The following is a 23993-nucleotide window of genomic DNA, read 5'->3' as shown; positions in this document are numbered from 1 at the left end:
GATATAAAAAAAAAATAGAAAACATGAAAGATGTTTCATATTCCTTTTAATTTGGGTTTGTTTGCTTTTAAGGAGGACAAACATGTGGCACTCTCTCCACTGCTGACGTGTCACTCATATGGAGAGAGTTGGTCATCTTTCATAATATAGATTTTTTAACTTTATTTTCTTTTTTTTTCAACCTTTTCTTGTTCTAGATGTATTGTCTTTTTGTTTTAGTGTGAACTTTATTATGATAAACATGTAAGAGAGAGATAACTATATGACCCAATTGTAATTACTTGTAATTATGTGTACTCTAATTACTTATGTCAATCACCTATATATATTGTAAAGTCCTAATGGAATAATATTAAGCATTCACTTTTATATGGTATCAGAGCACACACGATACCTAAAACCCTAAAAAAAAAAAATTTCACGACCGCCTCCTCTCTTCTTCTTCTTCCTTGCGCCTCTTTCTCTCTCTCTCTCTCTTCCTTGATCATGTCTGCTACAAGCTCACCGGTCGCTGCTTCTGAGACCACTGCTGTCTCCGACTCTCCTGTCTTGCTGACTCTCAACATGTCGAATGTGACGAAGATCATGTCGACCAACTTTATGATGTGGAGCCGCCAAGTTCTTGCCCTCTTTGACGGGTACGATCTTGCTCCGTACATTACCGAATCTGGCTCCATTCCTCCTGAGACGGTCACCGTTGATGGTGTTGTCAAAACAAATGACACATATACACTCTGGAAGCACCAAGATCGTTTGATCTACAACGCCCTACTTGGTGCTATATCGCTTTCTGTCCAGCCTCTTCTCTCGAAGGCAATAACGACTGCTGACATCTGGAGCACTCTATCTTCTACCTATGCCAACCCGAGTCATGTCCATGTTCAACAACTCCGCGCACAACTGAAGCACTGGACGAAGGGGACAAAGATGATTGATGAGTTTTATCAAGGTTTCACGACTCGTTTTGATCAACTCGCTCATCTCGGTAAACCGGTGGAACATGAGTCTCAGATTGAGTTCATTCTAGAAGGGCTCCCTGATGACTACAAGACAGTGGTTGATCAGATCGAGGGTCGTGACAACTTCCCATCATTGACGGAGGTATATGAGAAACTCCTTAACTTCGAGTCCAATCTTACTGCCAAAGCCGTTGTTGCTTCATCTCTTCCTGTCACTGCTCATGCTGTCTCCTCTTGCCACAACAACAACAACAACAGCTACCGCAATACTGGATGCCATAACAACCGCCAAAGCAACAACCACAACAACTGGAATTAGCATCCGTCCAACCGCTCACAATACACTCCACGCTTGTACCCAAGCAAGTGTCAGATTTGTGGGATTCATGGACATAGTGCCCGTCGCTGCTCTCAATTCCAGCTCCAAGGTCTCCTGTCTGGCTCCACCATTTCCTCTGTCTCCGCATATCCACCATGGCTGCCGCATGCACATATGGCAATGGCTCAACCTTACAATGCGGGGAATTGGCTGTTGGACAGTGGTGCTTCACACCATCTCACTTCGGATCTGAACACTTTAGCATTGCATCAGCCCTACACTGGTGGTGAGGAAGTAACCATTGCTGATGGTTCTGGTTTACCGATCACACACACTGGTTCTGCTTTACTCCCTACACCATCTCGTTCTCTTCTTTTGAAGGATGTCTTATATGTTCCTGATGTTAAGAAGAATCTTATTTCTGTATATCGGTTGTGTAATGCTAATGATGTCACGGTGGAATTTTCTCCTACTGCTTTTCAGGTGAAGTATCTCAACACGGGGTTTGATTGCTCCAAGGACGGACAAAGAATGAGACATATGAGTGGCCAGTCACAGTACTGTTTGCGACATCCATCTTTGCTTCTCCTACTCCAAAGACCGACATCACTTCTTGGCACTTGAGACTTGGTCATCCCTCCTCTTCTATTTTACAAACACTTATTCACAAATTTTCTTTACCTGTTTCTTCTTCATCACAAAAACAATTGTTTTGTTCTGGTTGTTCCATCAATAAAAGTCACAAACTACCATTTTCCTCAAACACAATTACCTCTCACAATCCTCTTGAATACTTATATTCGGATGTTTGGACTTCTCCAATTGTTTATGTTGATAACTATAAGTATTACTTGGTTATCGTTGATCATTACACCCGATACACATGGCTCAATCCCCTCAAACTCAAGTCTCAGGTCCGTGAAGTGTTTGTTGTGTTTACCGCCCTTGTGGACAACAAGTTTAAACGCAAAGTTGGTATGCTATATTCTGACAATGGCGGCGAGTTCATTGCGCTGCATTCGTTTCTTGCAGAACGTGGTATCACAAATCTCACGACACCACCACATACACCGGAATATAATGGTGTTTCTGAACGGAAACACCGCCACGTTGTTGAGACTGGCCTCACCTTGCTCACTACCGCTTCTATGCCATTGGGTTATTGGACATACGCCTTTGCTACGGCTGTGTATCTCATTAACCGGATGTTAACACCGGTGTTAGGCAATGAGTCTCCATATGTGAAGTTATTTGGTCAACCTCCCAACTATGGTAAGCTTCGAATCTTTGGTTGCTTGTGTTTTCCATGGCTTCAACCATACACGGCTCACAAGCTTGAACCTCGCTCCGTCCCATGTGTTTTTCTTGGCTACTCACTAACCCAGAGTGTGTATCTTTGCTTGGATAACGCAACTGGCCGGATTTACACATCACGCCATGTTCGGTTTGAGGAGACTCAATATCCTTTTGCCGCTTCTCGATCATCTTCGGTGTCCTCTACTTCTCATGAAGTCGTACCCGATATGCGTCCCACTACCATACCGTTACAGACTCGGTCACTCACGTCTCCGTCAATCACACCCTCGTGTTCTGTTCCTCACCCCGTCACGCCACTGTCTTTATATTCACCATCGCCAACTCCGGTACTGTCTTCACCGCCTGTCACCACGTCCCCTGCAACGCTTCCCTCACCATCACCGACTCCGCAATCAACACCATGAGAGCCCATAAGCCCCGCCTCTCCTACATCATCGTCATCTCCCTCACGTCACTCGTCATCTCCCTCACGTCACTCGTCATCACCGAACCCTCCACCAACCCCACCATCACCACCAGCTCATCCGACACCACCACCATCACCGACTCCTCACCCTACACCATCCCCATCTCCATCACCTTCCCCACCACCCATATCACTAAACACTCATCCCATGCAAACAAGAGCCAAAAACCATATTACTGAACCTAACACCAAATTTTCATTCACTGCCACAACTACCAAACTTTGACCTCACATCCCAACAACGGTGGTGGAGGTGTTTCGGGATCCTCACACTACAAAAAAAACGAGTATTAATAGTAGTTCAGCATAGCGTTTTATATGTTTATGCTATAATTACTGTATGCCTAACTTTTTGATAGCGTTTGCAAAATAATAACCGCTATAATATGTTAAACTAAAAAAAGTAAAATATAAACGTATAATTTTTAGTTTTTTAACTATGTTGTAATAGCACATATGATTATAAAACGTTATATTAAGTTAACCGCGAATAAATTTTTAATTGTCCGCACAAAATTTCATTGTCCGCCCAATTAATACAAAAAAAATAACTTTAACCCAAGAATTAGAATATTGAAAAGTCCCCTTTCCTTCTTCTTTCTCTCCCGATCTATATCACTCTTATTCTTCGTTTTCTCTTCTTCCTCTCTTTTTTCTCTACACCTCTCACAAAATCTGATTTCGTTTATCCAACCCTCTCACTAACCCTAGTATGACGTCGTCAGATCTGGAATCTCCAGTGAAGATCAATACGCCGCCGATAAGCCTCCAAGGAAGAAACGTCATCACTGACACACTCCTCAACAGATCTAAGAGCTCCAATCGTAATCTCCTCTATTTCTTTTCGATCTAGTTAATACCTATTCAGATATGAGTGTTTTTTGGGTTGGGGATTTCAGGTTGAGTGGTTGAGATGGAGGGTTCGTTTTTTCATTCCAAATTCGGTGAAGCTCTTCTCAGGTGGTGTGAGTGAATCTGGACCTTTTCTCTCTTATTTCGATTTCCCTTTTCTCTTACTCTCTTGTCCTCTCCTCCCTTTTGTTGTTGTTTGTTTGTTGCATGTTCGATTATTGCAGTGGATTTGCGATAAGTTGAAAAGATTCTTTCAAAATACTCGATTCCACTAAATGCAGCATCTGCTATGAACGAGGTAAACCTTAGATTCATTCTTGGTTTTGGTTCTGCAGTTTCTGGGTTTTAATTAAAAAGATATATTTTTTAATGTTTTGCATATCTACTTGCCATTGTTGAGGCTGGTGAACAGGTTTATGCTTGATAATAAATTTTCAATAATCTGACTTGATCTTGTTTGATTAAGGAAAATTTCATATACATGCTCTTGTACCTCCACAACGGTTCACCTCTTACCGAATTGAAATTTTTAATTTCTATCCTCATTGTCCGTATGTACAAGAAAAGGTTTGTTACTACCTTAAGACTTGTGATTGTTTTTTTTTGTTTTGTCTTTTGAAAGTGAATTCATGGTTTTTTTATTGATTCTTATCAGGTTTGTTGTGTCGCAAGTGAAAACAATTTTTCAAAGATTAGAGGTACCAGAGTGAAGAGTTCAAGTTTAAATACAAGATTTGTAGTAGCTTATGCTCAGTGCCAGCAGCAAAGGGATTGTTTTCTTTTCTAAGAGACTCAGATGTATAAACCCTTGTTCAAACGAGATTTTATACAAGATATAGGTCTTTTGTATCACTGTTTCATATAAATCTATTATAATAAAAGTAAGATCTTCTCTTTTATTTTGTCAATTTATTCTAAACAAAAAAATCATAATAAATTGTAATGAATAATTTCATTACAATTTCGTGTAAAAGAATAACATATTCAAATTGCTATTGTTAAATATGATGAATACATGATAGCAATACCAAAACCGCTATCAAATGTGGCGAACCTATTATAACAGGCGATGATAGAGCGTTTGTTAAAACGCTATAAGTATCGTTAGATAGCGTTTTTGGGACGCTACAAAAGACCAATATTTTTGTAGTGTCACTGGCGACAAGCTATGTGTGATGAGATTAATGCTCAGACACGCAATGGTATCGCAGAACTGGTTCCTCCACATCCATCACAGAACGTTATTGGCTGCAAATTGATATTCACTCTTAAATATAAAGCTAATGGTGAGCTTGACAGGTATAAAGCACGACTTGTTGCGAAAGGTTACAAACAACAATATGGATATGATTATACCGAAACATTCAGTTTGGTGATCAAATCCACTACCGTTCGTGCAGTTCTTCATGTCGTCGTCACTAAAGGCTAGTGTTTAAGGCAAATCGATGTGAATAATGCATTTCTACAAGGCTCCTTATCCGATGAAGTCTATGTCATGAAACCTCTCGGGTTTGTGGATCGAGATCGTCCACATTATGTTTGTAGACTTCACAAGGCTCTATATGGAGTTAAGCAAGCTCCGCGAGCATGGTATCAGGAACTTCGCTCTTATCTTCTTACCCTTGGGTTTGTCAACTCCGTTGCGGACACTTCGCTCTTTACTTTACATCGACATGGAACTACGTATGTCTTGGTGTATGTTGATGATATACTGATTACAGGGAGTCACGGGGATCAGGTCTCTCAATTCATTTCACACCTTAGGGCCCGTTTTTCCCTCAAGGATCTCGGAGAAATGTCCTATTTCCTCGGCTTAGAAGCAACCCGTACGTCGAAAGGACTTTATCTTATGCAAAAGAAATACATTGTTGACCTCCTCATCAAGACGAACATGTTACACTCTCGTCCGGTGATGGTACCAATGGCCTCCTCTCCGCCGTTAACTATCACATGTGGCACTCCACTCGCCAACCCAAGTGAGTATCGGACTGTGATCGGTAGTCTCGAATATCTCTCCTTCACGAGACCAGACATAGCCTACCCGGTCAACCGCCTGTCACAGTTCATGCACAGTCCCACCGACCTACATTGGCAGGCTGCGAAACGCATCCTTCGGTATCTCGCCGGTACACCCTCACATGGCATCTTTATCAGCTCCGATTCACCGACCATCTTACATGCATACTTTGACGCCGACTGGTCTCGTAATCTTGACAATTGTGTTTCTACTAATGCATATATTCTCTATCTTGGTGGGAATCCCATTTCATGGTCCTCCAAGAAACAGCGGAGTGTTGCTCGGTCGTCGACTGAAGAGGAGTATCGGGCGGTAGCAAACACTGCGGCGGAGCTGAGTTGGGTCTTTACTCTACTGTCGGAACTTGGTATCACTCTCACCTCTCCTCTGGTAATCTATTGTGACAATGTTGGGGCGACTTACCTCTCTGCCAATCCTGTTTTCCATTCTCGCATGAAACATATAGCCATCGACTTCCATTTTGTTCGAGAATATGTCCAAGCTGGTGCTCTTCGGGTGTCTCATATCTCTATCCATGATCAACTTGCGGATGTGTTAACGAAGCCACTCCCACGTCAACAGTTCCTTGATTGTACTTCCAAGCTTGGAGTTGCTCAGGCCCCTCCATCTTGCGGGGGCGTGTAAGAGAGAAATAACTATAGGACCCAATTGTAATTACTTGTAACTATGTGTACTCTAATTACTTATCTCAATCATTTATATATATTGTAAAGTCCTAATGGAATAATATTAAGCATTCACTTCTATAAAACAAGCGTATTTCTCAAAAAAAAAAAAAAAAAAAAAAAAGACAATCTTAAAAGATAACAACAAATATTAGATGAAATATGTAATAGTAATTGGTGTCACTAATATATAGCTTGTCTAGCAAGAAACCTATAAATGCCTCATCTTGAACGTATTGGTACTAATTCCTGAGATTTGCATGTACCAAATACCAGCAACATGCTTGTGATTGGAACATATATGATTGATTATCTTAAAGTTTCGATCTTCAATGGCTTTGCTTGATATCTAGTCCCCAAGATTTATATCAATAAGTATTATCGTCTCTTTTGAACCAAAAAAAAGAAGAAGTAATATCGTCTCTAAAACCACTGAACTAGTTATCGAATTGGTTAACGTACACGTAGATGTAACAATTTTTATAATATAATAGCAACTGTATTCGATGGAAAGATGTAAAAAACAATACCATGAAGTGATCTGAAATTTGAGTTAATTTTTTTTTATCCTTACTAGAAAACGATTGCAATTAAAATGATTCTTACTAATAGAAATAATTTGAGTTGAGTTCTAGATTTGATTTAAATTGTTTGATTCTTACTAATTAAAATGATTTGTTATTCTAGAAAAGAAGCATTCTTAACTTATGGTTATTGCTTTTATTATATCAATATTATTGTTCCCTTTTTCATTGACAATATATAAGCAAATGGCGTTTATTTTTCGTATAAGTTACAAAAGAGAACACTTCTTCACTTGCAGTTGTCGGAACATTGGAAAGCTTAAATCTTCTCTATAGTTCTGACGCTTGCCGCTGTAGCATCCCATGCCCGTGACGCTGCAAAATCCCAAAAATAATTCGTAAATACATAATATTTTCTATGCACATAAAAAAAAGAGCGGTTACTTAGAATTTGGGATCAAATATTAAACCTGCACGAGATAGACCAGAATTATCGTCAGCACCAACGTGCCACGAGAAATAACCAAGGAGACCTCTCTGCTTAGCGTATCTAACTTTCGTCACAATACTCTGATTATCATCGTAACCAATCCAAGTCGTGCCAGAGTAACAATAATCTCCAACCACCGTTGAGTTATAAACTGTCGTTGCTCCGTTATCCACTATAAACTTCCTTATCTGACCATAACCTATCGAACCATCCGGTGATATTGCCGCTCCAGTGGTAGGCGCGTAATAGCTATGACTGTTGGCGTTTGTGAGACGCCACGCATAGCCGTAGTATGGGAATCCCAAAACTGCTTTCTTAGCCGGAAGTCCAGCTTGAATCCATGACCTTGCTCCCGCGTCACCGCTTGGACCTAAATAACACAAATCGGCTTTAATAACTCAACATAGTGGGATAATATATCCCGGTTGAAAGATATAAACCGAACCAACATTTTCATACCGAGATTGAACCGATGATTCTAAATGCTAATTAAATTGGGTAATATGTATAGTGTATCAAAATCAAATTTAGTGCAATTAAACCAAACAAAACCTCACAGAAAAGATCTTAAAGTTTTAAACTTAATATTTTTGATATATTCCTTCTTTAAGATTTCAGAGAAAACAAAAAGTTGGGCTTATGACACTATGTATCGGTTTTAATTGGTTTAGTTCAGATATTACTGTACCTGCGTTTGAGGGATCATAGAGAGCAGCTGGTGGACCGGTTACTTTAGACCATCCCGGTCCGTAAAAATCATAGGCCATAAGATTAACCCAATCCAAGCTGCTAGCAACGGCTTGAACCGGGTACAGAACAGAATAGTAATTGTTGGAGTAAAAAACCGCAGCTGCCAATAGCAAACGCTGTCTACCGCTGCTCCTAGCTTCTGCTTCAACCGCAGATCGCCATTCTCGAAGTAGCGTCCCGAAGTTGCTCATCTCCGTCGCACTGCTCGGATACTCCCAGTCTAGATCAAGACCGTGGAATCCGTACGACCTGGCGAGTCTTATCGAAGAATCAATGAACGATTTTCGAGAAGTGGGGTTACTTGCCATGGAAGCATACGCGGCTTTATCTGCGATTCCACCGCCGATAGACAAAAGGGTCTTCACGGAAGGGTTTCTGCGTTGGACAGTTTGTGTAAAACTGGAGAACTTAGGTTGGTTCGCGGAGGAAACAGTGACTTGATTGGTTTGAGAGTTGAGATCAGCAAAAGCGCAAAAGAGGTGAGTGAAGAGAGATGAGTCAATGTCGGTGACCGGGAACTCACTCGCCGGGAACCAATACGTAGCTTTCACGACAGTTTGTGCCGAGGAGGACGAGAGAGATAAGAAGAAGGTTATGGAGACAATGAGCGAGATGAGTTTTTTGGAAGACATTTTCGAGTTGCTGTGAAAGACAGAGATGTGGGTTTCGTTGTCTATTTATTGAAAAAGTTTTATTTAACTTCTTACGTAATTCAACTTTGAAAAATGAGAGATGTATGAACAATATTTTACGAAAGCGAAAAGTCTAAATTGGGGCAAGATTTGCATTTTTTGTCAACACACAAGTGTAGTATGATTGCGAAAGCAAGGACCAAGAGACACCTAATCAAACTTCATGTATACCAAAGTTGAATATTCTACTCACGTATCCTATAGAATATCCAAAATGCTTACGAAAGATTTTGTTTTAATTCAATGTATACCGGATATTGTATGATTTCTTCACTAACAAGAAAACCAATGAGTACTATTGAGAGTATGACTCATCGATTGAGGCGTCGTCTGGTGCTGACGAGTTCGATGTCGAATACAAGAGTTTTAAGAGTTGAACCTTCGCAATTGGCGAGACGTGTTGGGTTGAAGATGGTCGTGAAGACTGAAGAGTCTCTGTCTGTCAAAGAACTGCAAAACACACATAACAGGAAAGAATCAAACATACTGAAACCAATCTTTTTGAGCATACAATATTGTGGTCTCTTGACATCTATTTATTTTGTCTGCCAAAGATTAACAAAACCCATCTTTCTAGCATCGGTTATATGATTGGTTCTCTGAAACTTTCCCACTAAACAAATTAATACTAGTTCCAGTCCCACTGGCCACTGGCCCACTGCAATTAACGTGATCTCGGACCTTATAGAAATTAAAGTCTATGAAACTAGTTTATGAGAATTTTCAAGATCAGAAATTCTAAACTACTTTATTTCACTCTGAATAGTACAAAACAGAGAATCAAAGAGGAAAGTTACCAAATAACCAAGTATAGAGTCCTAAGGCGAATAGAATTCTATAGCATGCCAAACTCTCGCATGTGTAAACCAATCCCTATATCACTTAATACCTTCTCCTATCTATTTTGATCCCAATCATTATGCACATACTTACTTGGCAACAAGTGGATCATTCTTTTGAGTCAAATATGTTATCTATAGATGAATGGGAGACAACAAGTGATTTATGAGTGGCATTTTGAGGACAGCACTATCAAAACCCAGATCCTTTCCAATGAGTGTTGTTTCTTAATCTTATGCTCTTATCACAGTAATACCGCCTCGTTTAGTCGTTGGCATCATTATATCAGTTGCTCCTCACTAGCCCACCGTATTAAATGGTTCTGATACTACTTTGATAAGAACCTAACCAATACTAGGCCTTAAACCAAACCTACCAAAACTATCTTGAGCGCGTGGAGTACTATTGTACTAAGGCGCTCACTAGCCAGGCCCAAAGCTAATCTATTTGGGACTTTAAAATTTAAATCATGGTGGTTACCATCACCTTCTGCATACGATACTAGGTTTTATCCAATCGTTGTAAAGGATTCGTGTCTATTTAAGGGATTACCATCACCATGATGTATAGGAGTCATGTCTATACTAGGTTACCATCACCTTCTGTAGCTACCTTTCTCATACACGGTATTTAAGGGATTAGTTAAACGTACAAATTTTGTAAAAATTCCTTCTCGTTTGGGGGTAAATAAAACAACTTGAATCTATTTAAAATCAGTTAAAGAAATCTTATTTTGCAGTTGTTTAGATTGAAACCAACTGTTGTAACTCAATTTCCGTCTCGATTAGAAAAATGGAAGCAAGAGAGGAAAAATATCTCACATTCATAAACCAGAACTCACACATACTTGTAAGATCAATGAAAAATATCTCACATTATATGCCTGTCAAACAATGAAAGTTAGCACAAACTTATTAGTATGGAGATTTTCAGCCTTGGTATTATTTATAAAAAAATTGCATATGTTTGATATATTTTTAATCATACTGATTTAGTTGCTACTAGGTGAGTAGATGCGTTATGCCGCATGATTTTATATTCGTAATCGTTCTTTTAAATGGCATGTTTTATATATATGTAATATGTATGTCTTGTTTCGTATTATTCGGATTACGAAAAATATATGTTGAGAAAATTAACTACAATACATCCTTATAAAATGAATATTAAAAAATAGATGAAAAACGAAAGGATGTAAAATGTCTTTCTTGGATTGTTATGTGCTTTTACATTTAGCACATATCTTAGTTACTTGTTATTATTTAGATCTACACATTTTTTATTCGTTGCCTATAAATTGAATTAAGTAGATATAAATTCCTACGTAGTTCAAGTTTGGGAAATGAGAAATCTATGAACAATGTTTTACGAAAGCGAAAAGTCTAAGTTGGGACAAGATTTGCATTTCTGTCAACACACAAGTACGTCATTTATATCAAACTGAATGTTCTACTCACGTAACCTATAAAATTTCTAAAATGATTACAATATACCGAATATTATATGCTTTCTTGACTAAGAAGAAACCAGATAGTACTAATTGAGAGAATATGACTCATCATCGATTAAGGCGTCGTCTGGTGCTGACGAGTTCGATGTCGAAAACAAGAGTTCCAAGAGTTGAACCTTCTCCATTGGCAAGACGTGTTGGGTTAAAGATAGTCGTGAAGAGTCTCTGTCTGTCAAAGAACTGGAAAACACACTCAACAAGAATGAATCAAACATATTGAAAACCAATCTTGAAAATATTTGTCTCTGCACACAAATATTGTGATCTCCTGAAACCTAACTTCAAGCATTGGTTATATATATGATTGTTCTCTGAAAATTTCCCATTAAACGAATTAAACCGTCTATGAAACTAGTTTACCGTCCCACTGACCCACTGCAATTAACATGATAGCAGACCTTAATGGAAATTAAAGTCTATGCAACTAGTTTATGAGATTTATCAAGATATGAAATTGTAAACAGCTTTATTTCACCCTGAATAATACAAAATAGGGAATCAAAAAAGAAACTAACCAAATAACCAAGTACAGAATCCTATGGTGAATTGAATTCTATAGCATGCCAAACTCTCTCATGCATAATCCCAATCCCTTTATCACTTGATGGTACCTTCTTCCATCTATTTTGACCCCAATCACTATGCACATACTATGTGGCAACAAGTGGATGATTCTTTTAAGTCAAATGTGTTATCTATAGATGAATAGGGGGACAACAAGTGGCTGCAAGAATGATGTTAGTGTGGTCTGTTAGGAGAGTGAAGGTTTGTGAAATTGGATTTATGAAATTGGTATCTTGGGACGAAACTCTCAAGAACCAAATCCTTTCCAACTTGAGTGTTTGTTTCTTAATATTTGAGTTTCTACTTCTGTTCTTGTCACAAAAATACTGCCACGCTGGGATTATATCACTTCCTCCTCTCTAGCCCATCGTATCAAATGGTTCTGATACTACTTTGATAAGAACCTAACCAATACTAGGCCTTTAAAACAGTTAAACCAAACCTACCAAAACTATCTTGAGCGCGTGGAGCACTAAGGCACTCTCACTAGCCATGCCAGGCCCATAGCTAAGCTATGTGGGACTCTAAAATAACATTTGACTTTCACATTGACACATTATATGAAAAGTTTAAGGAGAGAGAGGTCAGAGTGTGTGCACATACGTTTGGTGGAAGAGGTTCTTGTGATGTATTTTGGTATCCTTGAGATGGAGGTATAACAACGCGACGAATCCCGCCTACTTTCATAGACCTTACAGCTGTTTCAATCCCCCTAATTACCTGCACATCACAATGCTTCTTTCAGTCATCAGACTTAAACCAGCTTTGTTCAATGAATGTAACAGAGATCAAAACACCATAACAGAAAACAGGAGAAAAGATATATTATCAGCTTCAAAAACCTCAAACCACTTGGTTTGTAAGAACTAAGAACAACACACAAATAGCCAATGAGGAAATGTTTCAGAGGTCACACCTTTGAATCAAATTGAGATACTTTTTTCAAGACCCAATTCACAAAAACTTAAACACATGATTGGGATTGCAAATAGAGATAAAAGAATCGTACTTCGCTAGAACCAAGGATGAATGTGAAAGGAACAGCTTCACCATTACTGTCTTTATGATCATATGTTGAATCAAATCTCCATCCCTGCTTCGCAGCCAACCTCCCATAGTAATGTATTTCAATCTATAAAAAAAAAATCAAAACTTTGCTAAATTGAGTTAAAGGGTTCGTCCATATTCTGAAATCTACAGTTTACAAAATACACAGAACCTGATTTCCTTCAATGGGGACTTCACCGTCGCCGATTCGGAGGTCGAGACTCTTAACTCCACCAGAATCAGGGATTTCTGAGAATTCCGCTAGTGCCGGAGAAGAGAAGCAAACAGAGGAGACGACGGAAGACGTGACGGCGATAATTGACAGAGATATTGATCTTCTAGATGATGCCACAGTGGATGACGGTGATGATGGGGAAGAACGAGATGCGAAGATTCTGATAGATGGTGGAGATGTGAAATGGACGGTGGTGATGAAAGGTGCACCTATTAGTGGTGTCCACGCGACGCACCGAATCATCGTCTCACTTTTTCTCTCTTTTTTTTTTTTTTTAATGAGAAAGTCTTCTAAAAGTGAAGAGTACATATTCTAGCTTTTGGTAAGGGAAGTGAAGCGTGGATGTAGATGGATTTTGATTGGATTGGGATTACGAATACGATAGGAGCTGGCTGCCAAAAACTATAGTGGAAACAAGAGTAAGACAAAGTTGTGTAATTCTCTCTTATTTTTTTTGTGAAAAAAGTAAGGAATAAAACATGACATGATAGAATAAGTTCTTTAAACCCCCCCCCCCCCCCCCCCCCCCCCCCCCCCTTTACGTACCTATGGCTATATATTTAGGCACTTGGTATAGTTTCTTTGTCAAGTTGAATATACTGATCTATATAAAAGATATTCAAAAATAAGTACATTTCAAAGAGTAAAAGCAAGAAAGATTGCTCAGAGTTATTAACAAAGAAGATGTTTGGCAACAAGGAATCGGAATACTTTGTTCCGGTGAAGAATGAAGCTTCGCCTATATCAACTTCAACAAAGAAAGCTCCACCGGTTAAATCTCCACATAACTGTGAGGCCATTCTCAGAGACGCAGATCCTCCGGTCTCTGTGTCTTCTGTTAATCTCTTTGAACAGCTACGGTCTGGTGTTTTCTTGAAGGCCACGAAACAGGTTAATATTTTTTCCCATCAAAAGAATTAGCTCACTCTTGTGTTTTCTATTTCCGGAAAACAACTAAAGCACAACGTGTACTAATGATTGTTGCTTCCCCATATTCAAATGCTTCGAAAAATAAAACAACATAGAAATAGTGGACTAAAGTAAAATTGTCCATATGGTTAGTCTTTGTTAGGAAAATGAATCTTTATATATTAAGATGGACCATGAATTCATTTGTTTTGGTTGATATGTTTATATTATATTGATCAGATCAAATATTGGGTGGACGAAAGAAACAGCAACTGCTTCATGCTCTTTGCAAAGAACCTCTCTATCACTTGGTCCGATGACCCCAACTATTGGACTTGGTTTACCGACATAGAGTCACCAAAGTAAGACCCATTTTATTCAAATCCCACACTATGATTACTACTATAAAATGAATTGTTTATTACAAATTAACTTTGAATTTATTGATTTATTATAAGATGAGTATGAATCAAAGTTCTTTTGGTACCAAAAATTCGAGAGGTCGATCGACCTATATTTATATTATTAGCACAAATTGACAAACTTTTTCTTCTTATAATGATTTTAAAAGCGAGACAGTTGTGGAAGCTGCGGAATTGGAAATGTTTGTTGGCTCGACATCGTGGGAAAATTCGACACGAGGAACCTCACTCCGGGGATTACGTACGAGGTGGTCTTTAAGGTGAAGCTAGAGGATCCTGCCTATGGATGGGATATGCCAGTGAACATAAAGCTAGTCTTGCCTTACGGTAAGGAGAAACCACAGGAGCAAAAGGTGAGTTTGAGGGAACTTCCAAGGTATAAATGGGTCGATATCAGAGTCGGAGAGTTTGTAACTGATAAATCCGCAGCCGGAGAGATCACTTTCTCAATGTATGAGCATGAGGCTGGTGTTTGGAAGAAAGGGCTCTTCCTCAAAGGTGTTACAATTCGTCCAAAACATTAGTAATTAATATGGCATATAAAGCAGTGGGCATTCTATGTACTATATATCATTCACATCATGTCATGTGTATGTTTGTATGATAAGTCACTAGTTTAAATAACCACTTTGCTATTGGTGGAAAATAAAGCAAACCGTAGAGTTGTAATGTTTTAAGTCTAAATCCGAGTTTTATAATTTGAGTGACCGTATGATCCGATCAATGTATATTTATATACATGTCAGGACTCGGGACTATAAAAAATGACACCGTTTCAACTCAATTACATCACACCTGTCTTCAATATTTTTCGTTCAAGATCTCGAACGCCATTGGCTAGATTAGTTTACGTCTTACGATGCATCTTCAGTAACGGCGAAGAATAAGTTTTTTTTGTTCTGTGTCGTCCTCAACCACTATTGAATAATCTGACTTCTCTTCTTGTGAATGCATCCAGAGTAAAGAGCTAAAACTTATAGAGCATTTTTAAGTAATCTAATAGCTTCCTTTGTACAAACTAATATAAAGGTTGTTATGATTAAATAATCAGTAAAGGGAAAACACAATTCACAACAACTTTTTAATGAGTTGATATGAATATATTTTTGAAAAATGAAAAGTAAAAAAGTTGTGATGTACCTTCAAAATTTTTTGTTAAAAATGTTATATCTTATACAAATGATGGCGGAATGAAGTGCTTTTTTTTTTCTCTCTTCGATTTTCTAAACATACAAATGTTAAATCTCTCAGACGACACTTTTACAATTTTCAGTGTCGGCAACTTCAGAGAATAATCGTATCTAGGGGTACACCACATCCCACGTGGAACACTAGAAGATATAGAAACAAATAGAACCTCAAACATGAGGTAGAAAGAAATCAAGTGGTTCAGGTTCACATTCTCTTAAGAGTTGTTCGAAAGTCCATTTTCGTGAAGAAAATTGAAGAATAAAGTTAAAAAGAATAAAGAATCAAACATGCATGTTTAACAAGACATGAACAAAAGAAAATAGAATATATACCAATCAAAACTTGCTTTGCGGTTTATACTATAGTTCAAATCCTTAACGTTGATCCTTTAACACAAAATACACTAACGAAGAGTCTTCATCGAACGAGTAATTTACTTATACGTACAGAACATTCAGTTTGCGTACGGTGTATATAAAGACCTACCCGGAACGACCTCTATAAAGACCTGAAGACAATGGTTAGAGTATAAAAGAAGAACAGAAAAACATATACGGAAACACACACAAGTAATCAAGAAATGGGAATACTATGTTCAATGTTCTCAAAGCCAAAGACACAGAACAACGAAGCCATAAAAGATGCAAACTCTCCTCCTCTTTCACTTGATACGACGTCATCTTCTCGGCTCAAAGATGATGTTTCGTTGAATCACAAGAAAGAGGTAGTAAATCTTTTTTCTTAGGTTTCATTTTTTAGATTCCCTTCTTGTTATATATGATAGGCATTAGTTATATATATATATTTATGGAATTTCTTATTCAGAAGAACTTGATAGAGGATGATGAGGGCAAATCAAAGAAAAACAGTTTCATGGTGAACGCGAGAGATCTCTCAATAACATGGGCAGGGTCTCAGTCAAATAAATTTTGGAGTTGGTTCTCTGATCCTGACCAAACATCAAGGTTTTGAGTTATATAATATAATCAAATTTGGTTTTTCTTTTCTAAGATTTCATTGAAACCTACATATTTGTTTACAGTGATGTAAGAATTGAGGTTGCAAAGACGGAACGAGTAGCTTGGTTAGAGGTGGCGGCAAATTCGAGGCTGAGAAACTAACTCCCAACAGGTTGTACGAGGTTGTGTTTGTTGTTAAGCTAATAGATTCTGCCAAAGGATGGGGATATCGGGTTAACTTCAAACTGGTTCTGCCTACCGGAGACACAAAAGAGCGGCGAGAAAATTTGAATATGTTAGAGAGAAACCGGTGGGTGGAGATTTTGGCCGGTGAGTTCAGGACAACGCCAGAACATCTCTCCGGAAAGATTGAGTTTTCGATGTTTGAGGTTCAAAGTGGACAGTGGAAGTCTGGTTTGATTGTGCAAGGTGTTGCTATTAGACCCAAGAATTGAAAATTCCAGACTTGTAAGCTTAAAACAATAATTTGAACACGAAATGTATTGTTATGATATATGTACACGAGGCATTAGATTTATTAGCTATATACAGACACAAAGACGCACTTAACGACACATTACATTACAAAGGTAAGAAGCATTTTTATGCATCAACCGAGACACTTACAGCATTGAGCTCTACATGCTGTCTACCATCGTTTTGTGGTTGAACGGTTAAGGTTGCACGAGCTTCAGCTTGAGGGTTTTGATCATTCCCGGGTTCAGAGACCGATATGGAGCTCATGGTTGACCCGGCTATGCCAATATTGTTGTCATCTGATATGATGTCCCATGATTCTTTCACTGAAGCAACCTCGAGTCCGTTCTCGTGGTATTTCTTCATTTCAAATGTGGTGGGAAGGATGACATAGTCGTTTATTGGGTTGTAGAACGGGTCAGGTTCGCCTACATTTAGCCATTTTTTTAGCATTCGGAAAACACGGTGATCGTTGAGAATTCCACGGTGTTCACCAGGGACTCCAACTCTTGCTACTGCTTCAAGCCCATCCGCCTAGGAAAGAAATAACCAAACGAACAGTTACAAAGAGAAACGATCAACCTAACCAATCAAATTCACGATTTTATATACTTGTGATAGTTCTCGAGAAACACAATCATGCAACATACCATGGCAGATTCTACCGGGACTGTGCCATCACCGTCAACGCATATATACGTCGGCTGAAATTACAAGAAAGATAAGATCAGAATTTCAAAAAGAAGGTAATTTATTTCTGTTACAATGATAGTTGATACCTGAAAAAGGATGAAAAATGTGTTACCTGGAAGTATCTTAGATTTGTTAGATCTTTGACAGGCATCTTCTCATTCCCATAGCTGCAGAGGAGTAAATACATCAAATTTAGAAAAAGCCAATTAAGTTGCAAAAATATACACAAAACCGAGACTTCAAATTAAGAAATATTACCAGACACTATGAGGGGTTTCTAAATTGGTCCCATATATGTTATAGAATTTAACTTGAGAAGGAAGCTTAGCAGAGGCTAATACTTTCTTGGTTTTGTGTGCCCACTCCATGATCTTCCAGTTAAAAGGAAGATCAATGGACTCTCCACAATAATTAGCCTGAACATTTGTGTGAAGTATATAGGATCAGTCAATGCAACGTCTGTGCCATTTACAACTATTGCATTAAATAAAACGATGGTTGTCAATTGTAACTTACCGTATTATTCGAAAGAGATTTCGTGAAAACTTCAAGGCTTTCCAGGCTACGGTAAGACTCAAGAACAACATCAGAGCTTCCAACTCCATCATTGCTCTGTTTCTCTCTCCACAGCTCTAAAACAGGAGGGATTTCCCATTTGAAATACGGGCAACACATCAGCTCATATATGGATGGACACTCAATAAGCTGAAACAGTAGACGAAAGAAGGGAGAAGTTATATCAACCAATCACTAGAAGAGATCATTCAAACAATATATATGACCAAATAGGACTATTGTTAATTGATCATTACCAACTGATGCATGCTCCACTTAGAGACGAAAAAGTTCTGCTCCCAACCATTGACAAATGACATTCCATTTAGTAAAGTCGATGTGATATATCCAGGAGCACCTAAACCGATAATGCGAAAACCAATCAGTCAAGTACTTGTATGGACTATAATCAGAAGTACTACAAGTCTGAGAACTCACCTCGGAATGGAGCAGCAATAGCAATCCAATTCTTTACATACTTCTCGAATATCTGATGACCAAAAATGTCAGACTGAGATGAAAAGATAAAATCTTCGAAAATACTTAAAACGAAAAAAGAAAGAGGATTTTACATACATCACAATGCAGACCCATGAAACATTTCACCAACAGTCCTCCCATAGAATGACTTATAACATTAATCTTCTTCTCTCCTGAAGCTTTGTAAACTGTTTCCAACTTCTTAGCAAACTGATCCAACGTTTCCTGCAATCTATACCCATTGCAACACACAAAAAAATAGTCAATACACCGATCAATCAAATATTTACGCCAAAGCCTCAATCAAACTCAAAAAGAGATATGCTTTTTAAAACCTGTTGCTTTGCCGGAAATCATAACCAAAACCAAAAAGGGTTTTCCCTTCTTCGAATCCCCATCCAAGCATCTCAACAATCATCTCATGGAAATAGAACACAGACTCACGTCCAACAATCTACAGAAAGTATTAAATCATCCCAAATGAAATAAGAAAGCTCTAAAAACAACAATTAAAGAACAAACAAGTAGAGCTTAACCATACCATATCAGGGTCTAAGACATCAATTGCATGAAGCCCAGCTCTATCTTGAGGAACCACAATACTCGTTTTTGGATCAAGAGAGATCGTTTTACCTGTTTCCATATTAAAATAAGAGATTAACAAAGCAAAAGCTGATGACTTTCTAAAAACAAAACACAGAGAAATCACAAGCCTGAAGTGTTTATAAGAAATTAAAAGTAAACACTTTTTTTTTTTTTTACCAGTTGAAGGATCAAAACGAGACCACATCTTAGTTCGAAACTCGTGATCAGCACCAAAGATCCTAACCCAAACACGTTCTTCTTTCCCGCTCTCATGATCAACAGCGTTGAGAATCGAGCCAGCGATACCCGGAACCAAAAGAACCGGGTCTAGATTCGGATCAACATAGGGTTCCTGATTCCGATTCCTAAGCTTCAGCAAAGCCTCTACTGATCGAATGATCTCTTCTAGTAACAGAGACATAGTTGAATTGAATCGATGGCGTGGCGAACTCAAAGCGTGGATGACGAATTCGTGGTTTACCCAATTTGGGGAAATTAGGGTTGGTGAGCAAATTGAAGGATTTGAAGAGAACAAGAGTTTGGAATATAAGCCGTACAAGTTAAGGTGGGGGAACGAAATTATTGTTATAAATCATGGATCAATCATAAGATATAAAAAATAGTATATCCTCAATGGATAATGCAAGATTGAATATTTGAGACATAAAAATCAATAATAGTTTGTGAAAATAAAATAAAAAATCATTAATAATATTAAAATAACTCTTCTACAGAGTTCTTGAGATCTTTAATAATTTTTTTTCTTCGATACTAGGCAAGCCCCAAGGAAAGATAAATAAGCCTTATTAGTTGTTGTTTTCTACTTTTGTATTTTGTTCACAGAAGCCTCTACTCAAAACATAGAAGCATCACTTAAAATGTTGAAGATACTACTCATGATTTATTGACGAAGATGGTTTTAACTTTCTGAAGCCAAACTCAAATCTGCAGGTGTGAGATCATTTGGTGAGATTTTTAGAAGAGGAGAATGTGTTTGATCATGAGCCAAAGAGTAATCTATGTTTGATCCGTGAAGGATGATCCCTACTTACCAGGATGATATAGCACAACACAACGAATCAGATTCGTAAATTACAAGAGTTTTAGACAAATTATATCGAAATACTAATTAGCCGTAGTAGCTAGTTTTACAAAATGTAGCTACTATTAACCTTAACTAATTGATCATCTCCTTCACTCTATGTTTCTCTGCTTTTGCCTCTTCCATCTGGACCATCTCCTCTTTCCAAACTGATCAACAATCCATTCATGTTAACTTATTAAGTCCTACATACAGGAAAAAAAAGACTTCATAATCTACAATTTTGGCGAAGTGTAAAAAAGGAAGAATCAACCTTTTTATCAAACAAAATAAGCTCAAACTCTCCAGTGACTTAGCCAAAGATGATGAAGGCCTAACTCAGGGATATAGACCAGAGATGGATCTGTTTTACTTAACTACTTCCAGATACTAATCATAAAAACTGATTCTGAATTCATCATACCTGGTTGTTACAAGTCAATCAAACCGAGACAACGAGGCAATGCAAGAGCTGACATAATCTAGGGACAGTACGCAAAACCTCAACCCTCTCAACAATTCCCCAACGCTCAACTCCATCATCACGCTCTTCTATCACGATTTCCACACACCAAATCTTCTTCCTATTATTGGGATTACGATTCATATACCCTTCCCAAATAAGCAAGAATTTCCCACCACAGCAAACTAGTTTAGTCTTATTACCCCTTGATCCACCATTCCTCATGTACATCCCTAGTAATGACTCTAACCCTCTCACCCCTTTCCAATACCCATTTATAATGTCATACCACAACAAGCGCTTGTTCCAAAAGCCATATGAAACATTCTCCATTATACATTCCAACCTCGCATAAATTGCGCTTTCGTTTACACAGTTCTCCCATTTACATTGCTTTGTGTCATAACCATACATCTTTCTTTCTACATTCCCGAACTTAATTTTACCTTCGATCTCTCTGATTCTGCTAATGCGACACTTACGTATCTCATCACCCGGGTCGGTGAGGCGTTCCCAAGTCTGAGTCTTTGTGTCGAACACCTCAGCCCATGATTCGTTCTTCTCTGATCCTTGGCACCCTCCCATTACATATATCTTCTCACCGTAGACACATGTAGGTGCAAATTTCCTGGCTGCATTCATACTAGGGGCATCGCGCCACGTGTTGCTGCGACAATCAAGCACCCGCACTTCAGAGGACGGTTCATAGCCGACTGGTCCGCCGAATACATAAATTTCAGAACCAACAACAGCAGTGGCCGTTGCTACAGATGGAAAATTAAAAGAGCTAATCGGAACCAACAACTGTCCAGCTGTCTTCTTCTTCCTTCTCCTCCTAATCATGGAGTCGGGTAGGGTTCTGTTAGGGTTAGTCTATAGCTGTCAATTAGGCGGGCCGCCCATGGAGATGCCCATGTCCATATGCATATGGGCTGACTATGGTCAGACCTAAAAATAAATGGTCTATTTGGACATTTGACCATTTTTGTCCATTGACTATATGAGCTTAACCAAATGGACAATGGATTGTTCACTTACCAAAATGAAAAATTCCATTTACAACTAAATAATTTTAAATTATTATATTTTACATTTATAAATTTTTATTTTCATAAATACATTTATAATTTTTTTCATAAAACAGATAAATTATTGTATTTGCGGAAAAGTGATTTTACGATTTTAGCGGGAAAACACAGTTTTACGGTTTTGGCAGGAAAATGTAATTTTACGGTTTTGGCGGGAAAACACAGTTTTACGGTTTTGGTGGGAAAACGTAATTTTACGGTTTTGGCGGGAAAACACAATTTTACGATTTTGGCGTAAAAACACAATTTTACGATTTTGGCGGGAAAACACAATTTTACGATTTTGGCAGGAAAAGTGATTTTACGATTTTGGCGGGAAAACACAGTTTTACGGTTTTGGCAGGAAAACGTAAATTTTCGGTTTTGGCGGGAAAACGTAATTTTTCGGTTTTGGCGGGAAAACGTAATTTTACGGCTTTGGCGGGAAAACACAATTTTTACGTTTTTGGCGGGAAAACACAATTTTACGATTTTGGCGGGAAAACGTAATTTTACGGTTTTGGCGGGAAAACACAGTTTTACGGTTTCGGCAAAAAATGTGGATTCTCTAATTTTGGTTTTGAGGAGAAACTGTAATTACGTAATTTTCCACCAAACTCATAATTTTAGAAGAGAAATAACAAGAAAAAATTAGATTTTATCAAAGAAACAACAAAATAAAATTCAGATTTTATAAAAGAAAATAACAAAAATAATACTCAGATTTTATAAGTGAATAACAACAAAAATAAATTCAGATTTTATAAAAGAAAATAACAAAAATAAAACTCAGATTTTATAAGTGAATAGCAAAAAAAAATAACAAAAATAAAATTCAGATTTTAGAAGTGAATGACAATAAAAAAAAAATGGGCTATCCATGGTCATGACCATTTGGAATTGGTCTTAATGGGCATAGACATTTTGTGGACCATTGTCCATTAGGGACTGTCCAACTTTGGCCCATGCAAAAGAATGTCTAGATGGATTCGCCCAAATGGTCTATGACAGCTCTAGGTTAGTCCAAAGTGTGAACCAATGGGGAAATCTATAACTTCCAAGATCCCATAGACAGACGTAGAGACACTGCTCGGTGGTTCCTAGGTGAGCTCTGGCTGCGTAGAGCTCAGTGGAAGAGAGGATTGAACAGAAGGTTTTCGAAACGAGTGAGAGTGTTGGGTAGTTCGACCTCGAGATCCGGGCTAAGCAGTTCACAAGGATTTCGTCGGGAATTAGAGAAAGCGACGGAGATGAAGAAGAGTTCTTGGTCTTCTTCTTCTCCGGTGGTTCTTCTTGGAGGTTCATAGTGACGACAGTGCTGGACTTTTTCCTTTTGTGTCAAATGAAGAAAGAAAGAAATAAACTATGAAGACGTTTTTATAACAAAACAGCCCCTTAACTAAAATTAGTTATTTTAAAGGAACCCAAAACAGCCCCGTAACTCCCAAGATGTTTCGTAATGGTAACTACAAAAATACAACTCAGATGTTGATTTTTTTTACCAATTTGTTCTCCACTTTTGTTTTCGATCACAGAAGCCCCTCTCTCCAGCTCGTGCTCACAGATAGCCACCGGGATATGCCGAGAGATCAAGCAAGATTGGTAATTACACAATGAGCTTCGAAGTTTCAATGTGATAGCAGAAAAATAAAAAGGAAGGTAGAAACTTCAATTCAAACAAACTGTTAGATTGCAAACTGTAACATATTATTAGACAGAATGCTTTTGTTTTTCTTAAAAGTTAAAACAAAGAACTCAACATCACTTTCATATTTATAATGTTAAAAACATAACACCTTATTTAGATTAATTATATATAAAGTCGAAATACTAATTTGCCGAA

At 38.1% G+C, this 23993-nt stretch overlaps 4 protein-coding genes, 1 long non-coding RNA gene and 2 pseudogenes across 10 annotated transcripts; 3 read left to right on the top strand and 4 right to left on the bottom strand.

Annotated features, from left to right (window-relative positions):
- The first annotated feature begins 3610 nt into the window (after positions 1–3610).
- LOC104718335 (uncharacterized) lies at positions 3611–4812 on the top strand. Of its 3 annotated transcripts, none has more exons than XR_015568715.1 (5): positions 3611–3885; positions 3961–4021; positions 4138–4211; positions 4380–4480; positions 4569–4812. It is a non-coding gene; the product is annotated as an uncharacterized LOC104718335 (long non-coding RNA). The 3 variants fall into 3 exon arrangements; XR_015568716.1 differs by having other exon boundaries at positions 3642–3885; positions 3961–4026; XR_015568714.1 differs by having other exon boundaries at positions 3881–4021.
- Positions 4813–7313: 2501 nt separating this feature from the next.
- Positions 7314–9629, bottom strand: LOC104718334 (class V chitinase). The gene is made up of 3 exons (XM_010436060.3): positions 8319–9629; positions 7611–8000; positions 7314–7515 (listed from the first exon to the last, which is right to left on the bottom strand). Exons 1-3 carry the CDS (start codon positions 9010–9012, stop codon positions 7460–7462), a joined length of 1140 nt encoding a protein of 379 aa, XP_010434362.1. The 5' UTR covers positions 9013–9629; the 3' UTR covers positions 7314–7459.
- A 1687-nt stretch (positions 9630–11316) lies between these two features.
- On the bottom strand, positions 11317–13783 carry LOC104720230 (peptidyl-prolyl cis-trans isomerase FKBP17-1, chloroplastic). 2 transcript variants are annotated; one of them, XM_010438172.2, is made up of 4 exons: positions 13206–13783; positions 12996–13118; positions 12590–12706; positions 11317–11602 (listed from the first exon to the last, which is right to left on the bottom strand). In XM_010438172.2, exons 1-4 carry the CDS (start codon positions 13575–13577, stop codon positions 11471–11473), a joined length of 744 nt encoding a protein of 247 aa, XP_010436474.2. In that variant the 5' UTR covers positions 13578–13783; the 3' UTR covers positions 11317–11470. The 2 variants fall into 2 exon arrangements, with proteins under 2 accessions (XP_010436474.2, XP_087326648.1); XM_087470522.1 differs by having other exon boundaries at positions 11317–11591; positions 13206–13587.
- Positions 13784–13850: 67 nt separating this feature from the next.
- Positions 13851–15383, top strand: LOC104718333 (protein PHLOEM PROTEIN 2-LIKE A1-like; annotated as a pseudogene). The gene is made up of 3 exons (XR_015567784.1): positions 13851–14159; positions 14418–14539; positions 14749–15383. The product of XR_015567784.1 is annotated as a protein PHLOEM PROTEIN 2-LIKE A1-like (transcript).
- Positions 15384–16221: 838 nt separating this feature from the next.
- LOC104718331 (protein PHLOEM PROTEIN 2-LIKE A2-like) lies at positions 16222–17263 on the top strand (annotated as a pseudogene). The gene is made up of 3 exons (XR_015568353.1): positions 16222–16514; positions 16616–16755; positions 16833–17263. The product of XR_015568353.1 is annotated as a protein PHLOEM PROTEIN 2-LIKE A2-like (transcript).
- On the bottom strand, positions 17201–20572 carry LOC104718332 (lecithin-cholesterol acyltransferase-like 4). The gene is made up of 11 exons (XM_010436057.3): positions 19717–20572; positions 19496–19587; positions 19290–19408; positions 19051–19186; positions 18913–18964; positions 18732–18832; positions 18436–18624; positions 18178–18335; positions 18032–18086; positions 17877–17930; positions 17201–17760 (listed from the first exon to the last, which is right to left on the bottom strand). Exons 1-11 carry the CDS (start codon positions 19958–19960, stop codon positions 17353–17355), a joined length of 1608 nt encoding a protein of 535 aa, XP_010434359.2. The 5' UTR covers positions 19961–20572; the 3' UTR covers positions 17201–17352.
- On the bottom strand, positions 20560–23510 carry LOC104718330 (Galactose oxidase/kelch repeat superfamily protein). The gene is made up of 3 exons (XM_087468937.1): positions 23168–23510; positions 21045–21950; positions 20560–20826 (listed from the first exon to the last, which is right to left on the bottom strand). The coding sequence occupies exons 1-2, from the start codon at positions 23453–23455 to the stop codon at positions 21063–21065; spliced, it is 1176 nt and encodes a 391-aa protein (XP_087325063.1). The 5' UTR covers positions 23456–23510; the 3' UTR covers positions 20560–20826; positions 21045–21062.
- Between the last annotated feature and the right edge of the window lie 483 nt (positions 23511–23993).

The sequence above is a fragment of the Camelina sativa genome, chromosome 10 (assembly GCF_030686135.1).
Source record: "Camelina sativa cultivar CO46 ecotype springtype chromosome 10, ASM3068613v1".
Taxonomy (NCBI): domain Eukaryota; kingdom Viridiplantae; phylum Streptophyta; class Magnoliopsida; order Brassicales; family Brassicaceae; genus Camelina; species Camelina sativa.
The sequence above is the reverse complement of the archived record's forward strand: the minus strand, read 5'-3'. Positions and strand labels throughout refer to the sequence as shown.

Coding starts and splice junctions, on each gene's coding strand:
- LOC104718334 (XM_010436060.3), bottom strand. CDS start 9,012: ATGTCTTCCAAAAAACTCATCTCGCTCATTGTCTCCATAACCTTCTTC. Junction 8,001..8,318: donor CTATGATCCCTCAAACGCAG/GTACAGTAATAT, acceptor TGTGTTATTTAG/GTCCAAGCGGTGACGCGGGA. Junction 7,516..7,610: donor TTCTGGTCTATCTCGTGCAG/GTTTAATATTTG, acceptor GGGATTTTGCAG/CGTCACGGGCATGGGATGCT.
- LOC104720230 (XM_010438172.2), bottom strand. CDS start 13,577: ATGTACTCTTCACTTTTAGAAGACTTTCTCATTAAAAAAAAAAAAAAA. Junction 12,707..12,995: donor TCATCCTTGGTTCTAGCGAA/GTACGATTCTTT, acceptor TGTGATGTGCAG/GTAATTAGGGGGATTGAAAC. Junction 11,603..12,589: donor AAGAACCTCTTCCACCAAAC/GTATGTGCACAC, acceptor TGTGTTTTCCAG/TTCTTTGACAGACAGAGACT.
- LOC104718332 (XM_010436057.3), bottom strand. CDS start 19,960: ATGTCTCTGTTACTAGAAGAGATCATTCGATCAGTAGAGGCTTTGCTG. Junction 18,833..18,912: donor TATTGCTGCTCCATTCCGAG/GTGAGTTCTCAG, acceptor TTATCGGTTTAG/GTGCTCCTGGATATATCACA. Junction 17,931..18,031: donor CAAATCTAAGATACTTCCAG/GTAACACATTTT, acceptor TTGTAATTTCAG/CCGACGTATATATGCGTTGA.
- LOC104718330 (XM_087468937.1), bottom strand. CDS start 23,455: ATGAACCTCCAAGAAGAACCACCGGAGAAGAAGAAGACCAAGAACTCT. Junction 21,951..23,167: donor GGTTCACACTTTGGACTAAC/CTAGAGCTGTCA, acceptor CTATAGACTAAC/CCTAACAGAACCCTACCCGA.